This window comes from Orcinus orca, chromosome 6, assembly GCF_937001465.1.
Source record: "Orcinus orca chromosome 6, mOrcOrc1.1, whole genome shotgun sequence".
NCBI classification, from domain to species: domain Eukaryota; kingdom Metazoa; phylum Chordata; class Mammalia; order Artiodactyla; family Delphinidae; genus Orcinus; species Orcinus orca.
In genome coordinates this window covers 39,988,403-40,003,596 of record NC_064564.1, presented here as the reverse complement: position 1 = coordinate 40,003,596, position 15,194 = coordinate 39,988,403, and the positions used below count along the sequence as shown (strand labels likewise).

The window sequence follows — 15,194 nt, the reverse complement described above, 5'->3', positions numbered from 1 at the left end:
CCTTGGTGTCCATACGTTTGTTCTCTACATCTGTGTCTCAACTTCTGCCCTGCAAACCGGTTCATCTGTACCATTTTTCTAGGTTCCACATACATGCGTTAATATACAATATTTGTTTTTCTCTTTCTGACTTACTTCACTCTGTATGACAGTCTCTAGATCCATCCACATCTCAACAAATGACTCAACTTCGTTCCTTTTTATGGCTGAGTAATATTCCATTGTATATATGTACCACAACTTCTTTATCCACTCATCTGTCGATGGGCATTTAGGTTGCTTCCATGACCTGGCTATTGTAAATAGTGCTGCAAGGAACATTGCGGGTGCATGTGTCTTTTTGAATTATGGTTTTCTCTGGGTATATGGCCAGTAGTGGGATTGCTGGGTCATATGGTAGTTCTATTTTTCGTTTTTTAAGGAACCTCCATACTGTTCTCCATAGTGGCTGTATCAATTTACATTCCCACCAACAGTGCAAAAGCATTCCCTTTTCTCCACACTCTCTCCAGCGTTTGTTGTTTGTAGACTTTCTGATGATGCAGGGCTTTGTTTTGTAATTTGAAATTTCTTGATCATGAAACCCTCCAAAATTGTTTTGGACCTCTTGGACTTGGGTGGGGGAGGGCAGCAAGGGTATCTGAACATGGACTTCGGAGTCGCTGTGATGCAGACTCTGGGAACAGAGATCAAGAGCTTTGAGTATACGGACATGGCTCTGACTGCAGGATGGGCGATTCTGGGTCCACTGAGATAATGGGGGTGAAGGGACATCTAGGTTTGGGGGATATTGGGGAAATGGCAGCTGTGGGGCCCTCATAGGATGGGAGGTAGATGGGCCCTCCTGCATGGCTAGGTGGGCCCATTATTTTGGGCTCTGGGATGGAAAGGAGGAGGTCATGCCTCTCATAGGGCTACTGCCATGTGTCAGGAGGGCACTCAGGGCCACCCAAGGGAAGTACTGAGATGATGGAGTGGGGAGGGCTCAGGGCAAGATGACTTTGAGAAACTGTATCTCAGTTGAGGGGGCTTGGCAGAGGCCTGAGTGACTGGCTCCTCATTGCCAGATCCTGCTGGGTAAGGACATGAGAGGCAGCCTTTAGGATGAAGAATTTATTTATTGTTCAGCCCCCTTGGCCCGGCCAGCCCGGGCTCTACCGGCAGTGGTAGTCAGGATAGGTCTCAGACACAAACTCAGGGTGGACGACGTAGTTGTTTCTCTGGGCACCACCTGTCTTCTTGAAGTGACTTGTGTCCCATCTGTGGGGAGAGATGGGTCGGCCCTTTTGGACCCTCATACGTCTGACTCCAATTCTCAATGCTAATCTTATCCCAACATTTTGTCCCGAATAATGGCCCTAGGCTCCAACACTGACCTCTTGACCTCAGGTTCTACTGTTAAATTTTTGACTCCCGATACCCGCTCCCTAACACTGACTTTTTACTCTTTAATTCAAGCCCTGAACCTAACGCCCTGATCTCTTGACTCTAAGCCCCACTGCCAACATGTAAACCCTCAATGCCACCTCCATGCCCTCTCATTTAGTTGCCAGCTTTGACTTCCCCATGGCACCATCGCCCCCTGGTGTCATCTTCCAGTCGGTGCATCGCAGCGGTCAGTTATCCCAACTAGTCCCTGGGTCCCCCGCCATGCCAAGGTTACAGCTTCTGTGTGGGTGCGCATTTGCATGTGTGAGCGCCAGATTTACCTAAGGTTCGGACAAGGGTAGTATGACGGCGGGGGAGCTATAACAGCACATTGCATTCCCGGCCGGTGCTTGCAGGGCGATACACTCCTGGAGAAGGAAGCAGTGGGCAGGAATGGGTCGGGCCTTTTGACTTCCCTCTACGCCCCAACCCAGACCAAGACTCTGAGCTGCACTTCAGGTGTCAGTCCTACTGCTCGGAGATCCTCCCTTCCGGCCTCCTGTCCCTTCAAGACCTCGAAACGTCGCCTCTGGGAAGACACCTGAAGTCCCTCTCCCCTAAGGCCTCGTTTCTGCCGCCCAGGCTGGGCGGCGGAGAACGCTGTACTCTGGGGAGGGTTGGGGTACAGTCATTGAGGACCTGGGAGCCCCCGGATCCTCAACATGGGACAGCAATTACTCCAGCTTATCGACGAGGCGACGTTTCTGAGGCTTAGGCACTTTCTCGCTCCTCCACGCCCTTGTGAGGGATAAGACCCAGTTTCGCACAATGAATCAGTCTCTCTCAGCCTGGGGAGGGACGGGGTATCACCACGGGGTTAGGGACAGCGTTCAGGATCTCCCTCCCCCTTTCACAGCTCTCTAGACAGACGCAGACATTGGAGTTCTCCTAGGCTCAGCCAGCCTTGTCTAACGCCAAGTGCAGGGAAAGGGCCGCGTTGCAGTCTGGGCTTCTGCTGAGCGCTCGAGCTTCAGTTTCCTCCACAATAACACGCGAGGCTGTCTACCTCCAGAGGTGGTGCGGGGCCCCGAGGAGGCCAGGGCCCTTCTGGTAATGCGGTCACCACTTCCTTGCCTTCTTAGAACCCAGCGATGACCCTGCCCATTACCAACGGTGACCCGAGGCCCAGGAATAGGGGACACTGTTCTGAGGACACATGGCACTCCGCAAACTAGAACCTGCGTCTCCAGGGTCGGGTGACCAGGTAGGGGGCGGGGCCGGCGGGTGTGGGAAGGGGGAGCAAACTGGTGTGCGGAGTTTGTTCCTCAAAGAAACCCTCGGGCAGAGCCTCCAGAAGACGTACAGGAGCCAGGTTGACCTTGAGCCCAGTTCAGGAGGGATAGAATCAGGAACTCGGGTATCTCCGTGCAGGTTCTCCCGCCTCAGCCGTACGTTCAGGCCGTGAGGCCCCAGGGCGGGACAGGGAGGCGCCAGTAAGCGGACCGCGCGGGCTGGAGGCGGGGTGAGGTCTGGCACAGAGGCAGGTCAGAGCTAGAAGTGGTTCGGGATGGAGCGTCCGCAGCTGGGGTAGGGGGGACTCTGGGGGCGGGGCTTGCTTGGGGGCGGGGCCCGGCTACTGCGCGCGCGGCCCTGCGAACCTTGCAGTCGGCCGCTCCGTGCGCAAAAGCCGCAGGCGACGTTCGGTGCATGGTGGCCCGGCGACGCAGTAGTCCATGCCAAGCAGACAGTGGCGGCCCAAGCAAGCGCTTTCATAACCCTGGCAGGGCAGGCGGCCCGGCAGCGGGTCCACACACCCACAGCGGGGCGTGATCTCTGGCAGCGGCTTGTTCCGTGACAGCGAGTTCAGCATGTTCACCACTACCTCGCGCTCTGCGCCCGCGGGCCCCGAGCCTGGGAGACCCAGACACAGAGTCACAGGAATGGGAAGAGACAAGGTCAGAGACAGGAAGAGATGGAGACACAAACAGAGACAAGGTTACAGCCTCTCCAGGGCCCTCGGCCTCCGCCCCGTACCTCGGGTCTCCATCCCTCCGTCCTTCTGGCCTACACATTTCCCTCCACTGTCCCACCATCCGTTACCGTAGGCGTTGAGTCGCTCCGGCTTAGGAGGGTACACCAAGGGCATTCCTCGAACTACTGTCTCCATCCCGGCCTCCTGGAAGTGGCACACACGCTGCCTCAAGCTCTGACCCGGAAGAGTTCCTCCTTTGGGGGTTCTCCCAGAACACGCAGACTAGTCCCAGGCCACGCCTTCTCCCGCCCTCCAGAAGCTCCCCTACTCGCCCACGTTCTGAGTGTTTGGGGTTGTCGCTGGGCAACGCGTTTTACTCCGCCTCCCAGGTGGTGGGGGTGGGGGAAGTGGAGCTGTAGGTGGACCAGGTCTGGACCTGCACCTCTGACATCCCTGTCTCACCGTTTGCCTCTGATTTTACCCTTCTTTGTCTAGCCGACTCTGTGTAGCTGTGTCTTCGTGTCTCTCTAATAGGGATTTTTCAATATTGCAGTGTTGCCTGCCCATCAGAATCACTTGGGGAACTTATGAAAAATTCTGATTCTGATTCTTGAAGTTCTGATTCAGAAGGGTTCGGTCAACCTGAGGTCGGCCATCAACTTACAGTTAAGAGCCCCTACTCTTGCCTGGTATCCTTACATCTTCCCTCTTTCTTCACGCCTAGGGCCGTGGCTGGACTCCTTCCTATCTCTTTGGAAGACTCTCCTGTATCTATCTGCTCTGCCTCTGGATGGCCTTGTTCTCCCTCCTTTGTCCTTGCTCACATCACAGAGGAGGGGAGAGGAGCAGGTAGACTCAGCCTATCAATGACTTCTTGGCCAGACCATGTGGGAAGGCACCAGGTGGCAAGCTTCAGGAAGGTAGCGCCTCAAGGAGTGCGCACCAGCCATGTCTCCACAGAGCCTAGCCAGAGATTGGGACCCAGAGGCCCAGCACAGCTTCACTCCTGAGCTCCCTTGTTTCCTAGAAAATATAAACCCTAGTCTCACAAATGGGAAAAGGCCTTGGAGCATTGTTGGTGGGAAAGGGATGAGAAACTAATGGTGAAATATCAGACACTGTGGTTTGGGAGGCAGATGGGGGGTGGGGGGTGGTCCCAGGCCCCAGGCATCTTTGCTGGGCACAGTAGATACCTTAGGCAGGCGAGGAAGGTATGTGGCACATTTGTTCCAGCCCGTACAGTTGTAAGGTCCCATCTTCCATGTATTGTACTGGTTACCGCACAGGTGGTTTGGGTTGCATTTGTCTGCTTGATCATAGGGGTGGAGACATAAGACAGTATTACTCCTTATTCTGCCCCAGGATCTGGGACCCCTTCGATATTTTTCCTCTGATCCCCAGCACAAAGCTGGACGCTCACTCATCTCCCTTAGGCCAGAAAAGCCCAGCCTGGCCCCATACTTGTCTTAGACACTGAGATGCAGCCTATATCCCACCTAAGACAAGCTTCTGAGTGGAGCCTGGGTCCTTTGAGCTGATCGCTTTTCATCCTGGCACCACCCTCTCTGAATCAGCCAACCTGGAAACCCTGGAAATGGGCCTCCTCCCAAATCCTCCCTCTCATCTTCCACATCCAGGCTCAAAGTTTGCTTATTCTGCCTCCTTAAAATCACTTGACTCTATTCTTTCTTCCAGTCCCCCATGATATCACTCCTGTATCTCTGCAGTGCCTAAACCAGGAGACAAGAATGTCATGGTTAATAGGATGGACTCTGTAGACTGACTCCTGTGGTTCAAATTTCAGCTCTGCCATATATTAACTGTGTGTGACCTTGATCTAGTTAATTAATTTCACCTTGTCTCTATTTCCTTAATTTTAAAATGGGGGTAATAATACTATCTATCCCATAGGGTCCTTGTGAGATTTAAATAAGTTATTATATGTAAAACATTTAGAACAATGCCTGACACAGAGAAAACTATCATCATCATCATCATCATCATCATCATCATCACCATTATTATTATTGTTTTTATTATTGTTATTAGCCTACTGGTCTTCCTGCCTCATTCTGAAATCCTACAATCCGATCTCTACATAGAAACTGTGGCACTTATGATAAATGAAAATCTGACCAAGACAGTTCTCTACTTAAAACCCTCCAAAGCCCCACCCATCCAGTCACCTAAGTGTCCTGTAAGTTCCTCTCTGATCCACCACTCTAACAGTGTGAAAGAATACATGTGAGAGATTAGGAAAGGAGTTCTAGGAGCCCTAGAGTAAGAGCAGGTGCGTGTATGTGTGGGACAGTGTGTTGGGACTTGGAGTTCTAGGTTGGTGGGTTGGACATACTGAGTTTAAAGTGTTTGGGGCCATTCAGGTAAATTTGATCATAATCAGATAAAGGAAAGTGGAATCCTGGTAAGAGGACAAGACTAGAAATAAACACTTAGAGTTGTCAGTAATTAAAGATGTGGGTTAGATTAAATGGTCTCAGGAGAGGAATAAGGAGAGAGGAGGGTCCGATCAGCATCCCGAGGAACCCCATGTTTCCAGAATGATTAAACAAGAGACCCAGCAATTGAGGCATCAGAGAAGCTGAGGAAGGAAAGAGTTTCACAGAGAGTGGTCAGAGTGAAATACATAGGGTAGGTCTCATGAGGAAAAGACTGAAGAGTCCCATGGATGAGGTAATTAGAACCATACAAGATCAGTTTTAATAAACATTAAACATGAGTGTAGGAGATGCAGACTCCCAATTTCAATTGAAGATTAATCATCAATTCATTCAACAAATACTCATGAAGCCTGCTGCTATTCTAGGTGGAGGGGGCACAGCTCTAAATAAAACAAGACTCTCTGTTCTTTTGGAATGTACAGGAAGACATAATAAACCCCTAACCAAATGAGAAAGATAATTTCTCATAAGGCATAAGGAGTGAGGAAGTAGAGACATAGACTCTATTTCCAAGAATCTTGGCTGTGAAGGGGAGGAGCGAGAGAGAATTTTTAGACAGGAGGAAATTAGAAAAGGCTTCCAGGTTGAGGGGAGAGAGATGTGGTGAGGCAGAGGGATGCAGGAGAGAAGGGAACCTGATGGAGCAGGGTCACTAAGAAGATGGGAGGAGATAGCACCGGAATACACATGGAGGAATTTGTTTGGAGGAGGTTAATGCTCCCTCCCTCTCTCTAGGGATAAGGCCCAGGCCCCTTCCAATTCTTTGGCATAGACTGGGAGCTCCCAAAAGGCAGAGCCTGGATCTCCTCCTCCAGGGTCAGGGGTCAGGATCCAGGTCACGCCAGGTGGTTGGGAATCAAGCTGGAATGGGGGTAATTAGAGAAGAAGCCCTGGTCGAGGATGGGGATAAGGTTTGTATAGGATCAGGGTGGAGGTCAGAAGTCAAGTTGGGTTCAGGTGTAGGGTCTTTGTTGGGGTCACTGAATGGGGTCACAGTTGGGTGATGGGTGAGGCCCTACCTTCCTCTTGAGACAGCCAGTATTTCTCAGGCAAGTAGGGGTGGCCTGGTATGGAACTCTTATAGCGGTAGTCCTGCACAGCACACTTGACCGTCTTCTGCTGGGCTTCAGGATCCACGTGGCGCTGCACAGTCTGAGTCAGGCCCTGTCAAGGAGAGAGGGGAGGAGATGGCTAGGTGCATGGAGACCCCAGCCTTGGTATCCAGCTGGACCTAGATTTAGCCCCTATTGAGGTCAGCCCAGGTGCGTCTCCCAACCCTCTCCCTATGCCAGAGGGATCCCCAGGCCAGCCTTGGTTCCCTCTGCATAGTTCTTTTGCTTGAATCACCCTTTTCTCCTTTTCTTCCATCCAAGGCTCGGACTTGGAACCCAACATTTTCCCTCAGTCAGAGTGGTTTTCTGATGTTCTTCTCATTTCTGTCCTTTCCTTGACTGGGACCTATAAGGGCAGAGCTGGGTGTTCCTGTCCTCTTTCTTCCAGACTGTGTGCTGCCTGGGAGCAGGGCCTGGGTCTTCCCCAACAGAGCAACAGGCCCGTGGAACAACCTCAGGAAAGGCTGGCTGCCCCGGGAGCTGGCTACCTTAGGCAGGTGTTTTGGACAGGAAGGGCTCTCTGTGAATCTGGCATCTTGAAGGAGATGAAGGATGGGGCCAGAGGGGCACCTACTTTAAAATCTAATTCTCTGACTCCAACCTGACCCTAATTCTGCTGTGGCTCTCATCTTGACACCAATATTACCCTTGACCCTGACATTTACGTTGTGCTGGTCCACATCCTATCCTGATTTTTTCCCTGATCTTGGTTCAGGCTCTGGACCCCTCTGCTTCTCGGGGTTCACCTCATCTTATCCCAACACCCCTTGTTTGGCTGGGTCTGTAGAAGCCCAGATCAAGGGCCCCCTTGTCCTCAGCTAAAGGCCCATTGCCAAGTTAGTTGTGGGCCCATGTCTCTGTAGGCAGCTAGGATGAAAAGGCAGCTGGGTTCCAGGGGTGGGACACCCAGCAAAGTCAGACACCAGAAAGGACTTTCTCATCATAGTGGGCAGCAAGGTGCTGGGATGACGCTGTTGCACTGCATTTCACCCTTATGATCTGAAGAGCAGAGGCTTCTCTTGGCCTGGGATGAGACCTTGCTGCTTCTAGTGCTCCTATTCCCCTGAAAACCCCTCAGCTGAGGGGCTTCTTGGATCCTCCGTGCCCAGCTGAGGTTTTGTTCTGTGGGCAGATCCTACACAGTCATACTCCATATGGGTGGAGGGGCCCCATGACTTAGCACTCCCCTGAGTTTTCCATACACACAAACACATGCACATCCAGACATACACATAGATCTGTGCGCCCAGATACACTCATGGACAGATGTACATCTATACATACACACTCAGACACGCTCACACACACACACACACACACAAATAATCATTTAGAAGAACTCACAGACTCTTCAGTGTTTCCATTCGAGGCTTTCCTCAGATGTCTGTAATCTTTGACTGCTCATGTTTATGAGTAGGAGACTAAAAAGGCTCATTGGAGGCTTTGAGCTGTGGGTGGGCGTCATTGTAGGATGCTCTGGCTAGACTATTTGTTGCAAACTCTGTCAGTATCTGTAGGTCTTTTCTCTTGGGCTGATCAGATCCCTCGGAAGAGACTCTTTCAGTCTTTGGCTTGAGAGTAGTGACCTAGCTGCCATTGTTCTGAGAACCTAGTGGAGAAGAGGGCTGCTGGGGGTTTAGCATTCAGCATATGGAGGTTCATCTGTTTTCAGTATGGTACCCTGACCTTAACTGGAATCTCCAGTCCTGAGATCCTTGCCAAAAAATAAGCCTTCTGACTTTTGCAGAGATGGGTGAGCAGTCACCCTACGGCGTGGAATAGAAGAGGGGGTTTAATTGCTTCTTAGCTTTCAAATCATTATTGTTTCAGCCTTGGTCCTGTCCCATCTTCTGTTCCAGAGAAACCTAGTATTACCAATTTCTGAGCCTTTTAAAAATTCTGCAGTTTTAAGTTGAATTATGTCTTGTGTTTCCCACTGCTGGCTTTGGATTCAGCTTTCTCAGATCTGCTGTGTCAGTTACTACTTATCTATCACACTTTCCAGCTTCTGAAATTTTGTCATTGTCCTTCCTTCTCACTATTCTTGCAAATTTATGTCTTAAATATGCATTTATTGTAGTTTTCGAGGGGTTTTAGGAAGGAGTCAAAACGTGTTTATTTCAACCCAGAGAATTATAGTTCTTTATATATTCTACATATTCCTTTGTCAGTTACATGTTGCAATTATCGTCTCTCAGTTTGTGGCTTGTAACTTCATTTTCTTTTTGGTGTCTTTTGATGAACATAAGTTCTTAATTTTAACATAGTTGAATTTATTCATCTCTTATGTAGTGCTTTTGTGACTTAGGAAATCCATCCATAATCTAAGATAATGGAGATAATGTCATAATTTTTTCTAAAATTATACAGTTTTACTTTCCATATTTGTGCCTTAATCTGTCAGGAATTTGTTTTGGGGTTTGGTGTGAATTAGGGGATCAATTTAGTTTTTATCCACATGGATAACCAGTTGTCTCATTGAGTAATCTATCTTCTCCCACAGATTTGTAATGCCACCCCAAGCCTGAAACATCTTTTCCCATAGCTTTACTTTCAGTCATCTCTGTTGTATATCGTTTCCATATATGTGTGGCTCCATTTCTGGTCTGTTTTATTCCATTAATCAATTTGTGTATCCCTACAGTAATATTATGCTTTACGAATTTCTATAGCTTGGTAATAAATATTAATATCTGACTGGACAAGTCCCCTTCTTCTTCAGGTGTGTTTTAGCTAGTTCTTGGGCCTTCGCTCTTCTCTATAAATTTTAGAGACAGCTTGTCAAATTCTTCAAAAACTCCTGTTGAGATTTTAATCAGAATTGCATGGAATCTTTATGTTAGTGACTCTTCCTATTCATGAGCATGTTACGCCTCTTCATTTAAGTATTTTTTTAAAGTATTCAAAGTTTTATAATATTATCCATACAGTTTTGCACACATTGTTAGATTTATTTCTACTTACTCTCACTCTTTGTTGCTAAAATGACATATATATTTTAAGATTATGCTTCCTAAATATGCTTTTTATCTTAAATTCATCCAACTTTCTAAATTCTCTTATTCTAATAATTTGTAGATTCTATAAACACAACTGTATCATCTGTGAATAATGACAGTTTTTGTAAAAATTCCTTTCCTATCCTTGTACCTTACATGATATTGTTTTCTAATATACAATTTACATGATATTGTTTTCTAATATTTTGGTTCTTTCTTTAAATTTTACAAGTTAAAAATTATTATAATTATTTTCTATGGACAATGTTTAAATTTATCTCATGTTTACCAGTTTCTTAGCTCACTATTCCTTCTTGCATCTCAGACCTTCCTTTTGTTATCATTTTCCTTCTCCCCAAAGTGTATCCTTTAGAAGTTCCTTTATTATAAGTCTTTTAAAATTTTTTATTTTTATTTTTGGCTGTGTTGTGTCTTCGTTGCTGTGCGTGGGCTTTCTCTAGTTGAGGTGAGCGGGGGCTACTGTTCGTTGCGGTGCACGGGCTTCTCATTGCGGTGGCTTCTCTTGTTGCGGAGCACGGGCTCTAGGCGCGAGGGCTTCAGCAGTTGCAGCACGTGGGCTCCGTAGTTGTGGCTCGTGGGCTGCAGAGCGCAGGCTCAGTGGTTGCAGTGCACGGGCTTAGCTGCTCAGCAGCGTGTGGGATCTTCCCAGACCAGGGCTCGAACCTGTGTCCCACTGCATTGGCAGGCGGGTTCTTAACCACTGTGCCACCAGGGAAGCCCCCTATTATATGTCTTATTGTAGTAAATATTTTAGTTTTTGTCTGTGTCTTTATCTTTCTTTTGTTCTTGAAAGGAAGACACATTGAAAATAATTTCTCTCTGCATGTTTTTAAGGTCATCTCTTAAGCTGGTGTTGTGCGGTTTCACGTGTTACCTAAGAATCTATGGATTCATTTCTCTTGTTAGTTGTTGAAAATCAAGAGCCTTTGTCTCTTCAGATAATGACTACTCTCCTTTCTGGTCTTTCCTTCTGGAACCCCAAGTAGTTGTGTGGGATCTTCTCTTTCTTTCATATTGCTTAATGTTTCTTCCATATTTTCTATAGCTCTCTGTCTGTCTGTGCTGCATTCTGGGAAATTTCTTTTGCTCTGTTTTTTTTTTTTTCCACACTGCACAGCTTGTGGGATCTTAGTTCTCCAATGAGGGATGGAACTCGTGCCCCCTGAACTGAAAGCGTGGAGTCTTAACCACTGGACCACCAGGGAAGTCCCCCTGCTCTGTTTTTCATTTCACTGATGTTCTTAAGCTGTGTCTAATTTGCTCCTTAATCCATCCATTGAGTTTTGGTTTTGTTTTTTTTTAATTTTTTTTTTGAGTTTTGGTTTTAACACATATATCTTTTATTTCTAAAATTTCGTTTCTTTAAAAAATCTGTCCATTCTTTTAAAAATATAATCTCTTGTTGCATCCTCATTTTGATGAGTTCACATTTTGCTCAGAAAAATTCATAATTATTTTGTGTTCTTTAACTATTATTTCCAATATCTGACATCCTTGGAGGTTTAAGTCTGCTGTTTGTTGTTTCTGTTGACTGTCATATGGTGGTTTGTTTCCTTATGTCTTTTATTGTGAGCTCAGATCTGATTGACCATACTCTAAGGATACCTGGAAACCTACATTGAGGATATTTTCCACCATAGAAGATATACATTCATCGTGTATGTGTGTGTGTGTGTGTGTGTGTGTGTGTGTGTGTGTATGTATGTGTGTTGGGGTAGCGGGGAGGAAGGGAGCCCGAGATCACTGGACTTTCTGGTTCAGTTGCTCCATCTTTCAGCTAGCTTAAGGCTTAAACTCCTGCTTGTAGTACTGATAGTGGCGTTTGTCCTCAGGGCAATCCTGTCTTCTTAGTATACTTACTACTCATCTCCACTGACAGTCCAAAACAAAATGAAAATTAATTTTTATGCAGGACCTAGTTGTTTGGAAGCAGGAGGGCCCTTCAGAGTTTCTAGACCACCATACTGCCAGAAGCGGAAGCCTTTTCCTTCATTATTAATCCCACTGCTATCTGACTTTCATTCCTCACCACTCGCTGAAGCTGTTTAGCCAGGCAGCTAAGTGTTACTACATCCAAGAGATCCCTTTCTGTGCTGACAGCATTTGACACCGAGCTTTGTCTAATAATGCTGTCTTTGTTGGTTTCTCTATGATTTTCGTCCTATCACTGTCTCCTTTTATGGCTCTTCTTCCTTTACCTACTCCTGAAATATTGACATTCTCCAAAGTCCTATCCTTGGCCATTTTCTTACTCTTTTTTTGGCAATCTCTATGACTTCAGCTACCACCTATATGTTGATTTCAGAATTCATGTCTGTAGCCCAAACCTCTGTCCTTTGCTTCAGATAAGTATATCCAGCTACACAGCAGACATCTTTTCCTGGAAGTCCTTGAATATTTTTGTCCCCAGATGAACTCCTAATCTCTCTCTAATCTGCAATTCCAAATCTCAGTTGGTAGCACTGCCCTTCCTCCAGTTTTCCGGAGTCCAAAACCCAGAAGTCCTCTTAATCTCTCCCCTCTTCTTTATATCTAGATGGTGACCAAGGTGTGTTATCTGCTTCCTAAAAATTCCCTCCTATTGAGTTTGGAAAAGCAGGCAGACACTCTCATCTTTTGCTGGTGGGCATGTAGATTATTATAACCCTTATCACAGCAATTTGAAGTGTATATGCAAAGTTTTTAGATTCACATATCCTTTCCCGCAACAATTTCTATCTATGAATTTATCCTAAGGGAATAGTTGATACATACAAAGAATGTACAAGAATAATTATACTAGCAAAATTTTATAAATAATCTAGATTTCCGATAAGATAAGATTCCTCAACCATATTTTGGTACATTCATAAAATAAAATACTATAGTCATTAAAATTACATTATAGAATTTTTTTTTTTTTTTTTTGCGGTACGCGGGCCTCTCACCGCTGTGGCCTCTCCCGTCGCGGAGCACAGGCTCCGGACGCGCAGGCTCAGCGGCCTTGGCTCACGGGCCCAGCCGCTCCGCGGCATGTGGGATCTTCCCGGACCGGGGCACGAACCCGCGTCCCCTGCATTGGCAGGCGGACTCTCAACCACTGCGCCACCAGGGAAGCCCTATAGAATATTTTTGACACAGGAAAATGTACTTGATATATGGTTTTGTGAAAAAAGCAAGATTCAAAATATTAGTATACGATATGGCAGCACCTTCATAAAAAATATCTGCTTCCTGAAAGGGCATATAATAATAAATTAACGGTAGTTATTTTGGGTAGTGAGAATTATTTGCCATTTTCTTTGTGCTTCTCTGAGTGATTCCCCACTTTCTGATTGAGCATATATTTATTTTGTAATTATAAAAATTATTTTAAAAAGACTCTCCTATTCAACAGTAGGAGAGTACTATTGAGAGTATAACAATAGTCTCCTATTCAAAAATACTCTCCTATTTTTCACTGCTACAGTCTCTCCTTATCTCCCACCTATATCCTCTTCCCTCATCCTTCACCACCTCACTGGGCTTCCTGCCCTCAACTCCAGCCCCTTCAATCTCCTGCCACAGTGGCCAGAGTGTGTCACTCACAATCCAAGCATGACACTCCCACGCTCAAAAGTCTGGACCATTATGACCACATTTCTCAACACAACCTGAAGCCCTTCATGGTCTGCAGGCTTCTCTCTTACCATAGAGCTGGCCTCTCCCTCTGCTCCAGTTCTCAGTTCCTGGTGGGTCCCTGCCCCTGGGCTGCCCTTTCTCACATTCCTCTTCTGCTCAAGTGTCCTTCTTCTGGATCTCTTAGCAGACCTGCCCTTCAAGTCCCGGGAGTGGCTTTCTGGCTGTTATACCAGCACAAGCCTCTGCTGGTGCATGTTCCACACTGGGCAGTCCTACTTTGTTCACTTTTTGCCAAGAGATCCTCAAAGGCATGGCTTGGCCCTTCACTGTAACCACATTGTCCCTGACACATGTAAATACTCAGCAAAGTTTTGTTGGGTGGTACACATAGATAAACTCCCTTGGGCAGAGTCACAATTAGACTTACAGATCTCTCCATTTTGTGAAAGCCGCACAGCCCCACTTGGCCACCTGTCTTCAGGTACAGACACAGGAGACTGTAATAAGCATGCATAAAAACATTCTTGTAGGCAGAGCCCACAGGCAGCCTCAGGGCCTTTGCACTTTCTGATCACTCTGCCTGGAACCCTATTCTTTCAGTTCTTCACATGGCTATTTCTCACTCACCTTTCCAGTCTCAGCTCAATGTCACCTTGAAAGAGAGAGCCCTCTTTCATTACTTCTATTTAAGTAGCTCTCCCTGGTTACTTTCCATTTCCAGTACCCCGTTTATGTCCTTTACACAATTTGGGACAATTTACAAAACTCTTATTTATTTCTTGATTATCATCTATCTCTTCCCATCTCCTACCCTGGTGGAGTAGGAGGGCACCATGAGGGCAGGATCTCGTATTACTTTATATATATCATGATAAATTCCATGCCTAAGCAAATGAGTCACACACACACACACACAAAGCTACAAATAATTACAAACACATAATGACAACCACACACTGTCAGTGATCCAGACACCCACAGCCGTACACTCTGGACTGCCCGCCCCCCAACCCCCGCCCCAGCTCGCCACTTACCGGAGTCACAAACCTGTTGGCTTCCCAGGCCCACAGAGGTGGGTCCTTATAGCCCTCCTTGATGGAGGTAGGATCCTTGTAGGAGTCACTGTAGGTGCTGATGGGGGTCTTAGTCTTGTGGGAAAAGAGGAACATAGTGGGGTCTAGGGGATGCCGTGGTGGGCTCTACCTACCAGGGGCTCCTGCAATACATCAGTGACCACCCAACCCCCTTTCCTAGACAGCTAGGCAGGTGCCCCAGCTGCTGCGACCCCCCTCCTGTGGAGGGTCTCTCAGCTTCCCTCCCTCACAGCCTTCTTGCTCCTACCCCACCCTGATTCCCTCTCTAGGATGGGCAATGCCCATTATGATATCACCTGGCTCAGCCCCAGCCCTGGAGAGGTGAAGAGGTCTGATTTCCTCCCTACCCCAGTCTCTTCCTGCCTCAAGCCTCTCAAAACAGCCCAATTTCCAAGAGTTCACAAGGTCCCTGGAGATCTTCTAGGCGAAGCTTCTCACTGTGATGAAGAGAAACAGAGATTCTGAGGGGTCAAGTGAGTCATCCAGAGCCGCTGCAGCTGGTCGGTGGCAGGCCTAGCCTGGGAACCCACAGGTGGAGGTAGGGTGAAAGGCGCATTCAGAGGATTGGT

General features: G+C 47.2%; 1 protein-coding gene across 5 annotated transcripts; it reads right to left on the bottom strand.

The window, feature by feature from the left end:
- Positions 1–2: 2 nt before the first annotated feature.
- C6H9orf24 (chromosome 6 C9orf24 homolog) lies at positions 3–15,118 on the bottom strand. Of its 5 annotated transcripts, XM_049711110.1 has the most exons (8): positions 14,973–14,990; positions 14,566–14,679; positions 6,819–6,963; positions 4,534–4,646; positions 3,403–3,544; positions 3,027–3,258; positions 1,710–1,796; positions 3–1,260 (listed from the first exon to the last, which is right to left on the bottom strand). In XM_049711110.1, exons 4-8 carry the CDS (start codon positions 4,594–4,596, stop codon positions 1,155–1,157), a joined length of 630 nt encoding a protein of 209 aa, XP_049567067.1. In that variant the 5' UTR covers positions 4,597–4,646; positions 6,819–6,963; positions 14,566–14,679; positions 14,973–14,990; the 3' UTR covers positions 3–1,154. The 5 variants fall into 5 exon arrangements, with proteins under 5 accessions (XP_049567067.1, XP_049567065.1, XP_033293701.1 ...); XM_049711108.1 differs by having other exon boundaries at positions 14,566–15,118; XM_033437810.2 differs by having other exon boundaries at positions 3,469–3,544; positions 14,566–15,118.
- Between the last annotated feature and the right edge of the window lie 76 nt (positions 15,119–15,194).

Excerpts from the sequence above, each read along its gene's own strand:
- C6H9orf24 (XM_049711108.1), bottom strand. The coding sequence starts at position 14,700 with ATGTTCCTCTTTTCCCACAAGACTAAGACCCCCATCAGCACCTACAGT. Across the intron at positions 4,647-6,818 it reads CTGGCTGTCTCAAGAGGAAG|ACAAATGCAACCCAAACCAC; the intron begins GTAGGGCCTCAC and ends ATGATCAAGCAG. Across the intron at positions 1,797-3,026 it reads ACGGAGCGGCCGACTGCAAG|GAGTGTATCGCCCTGCAAGC; the intron begins GTTCGCAGGGCC and ends TTCCTTCTCCAG.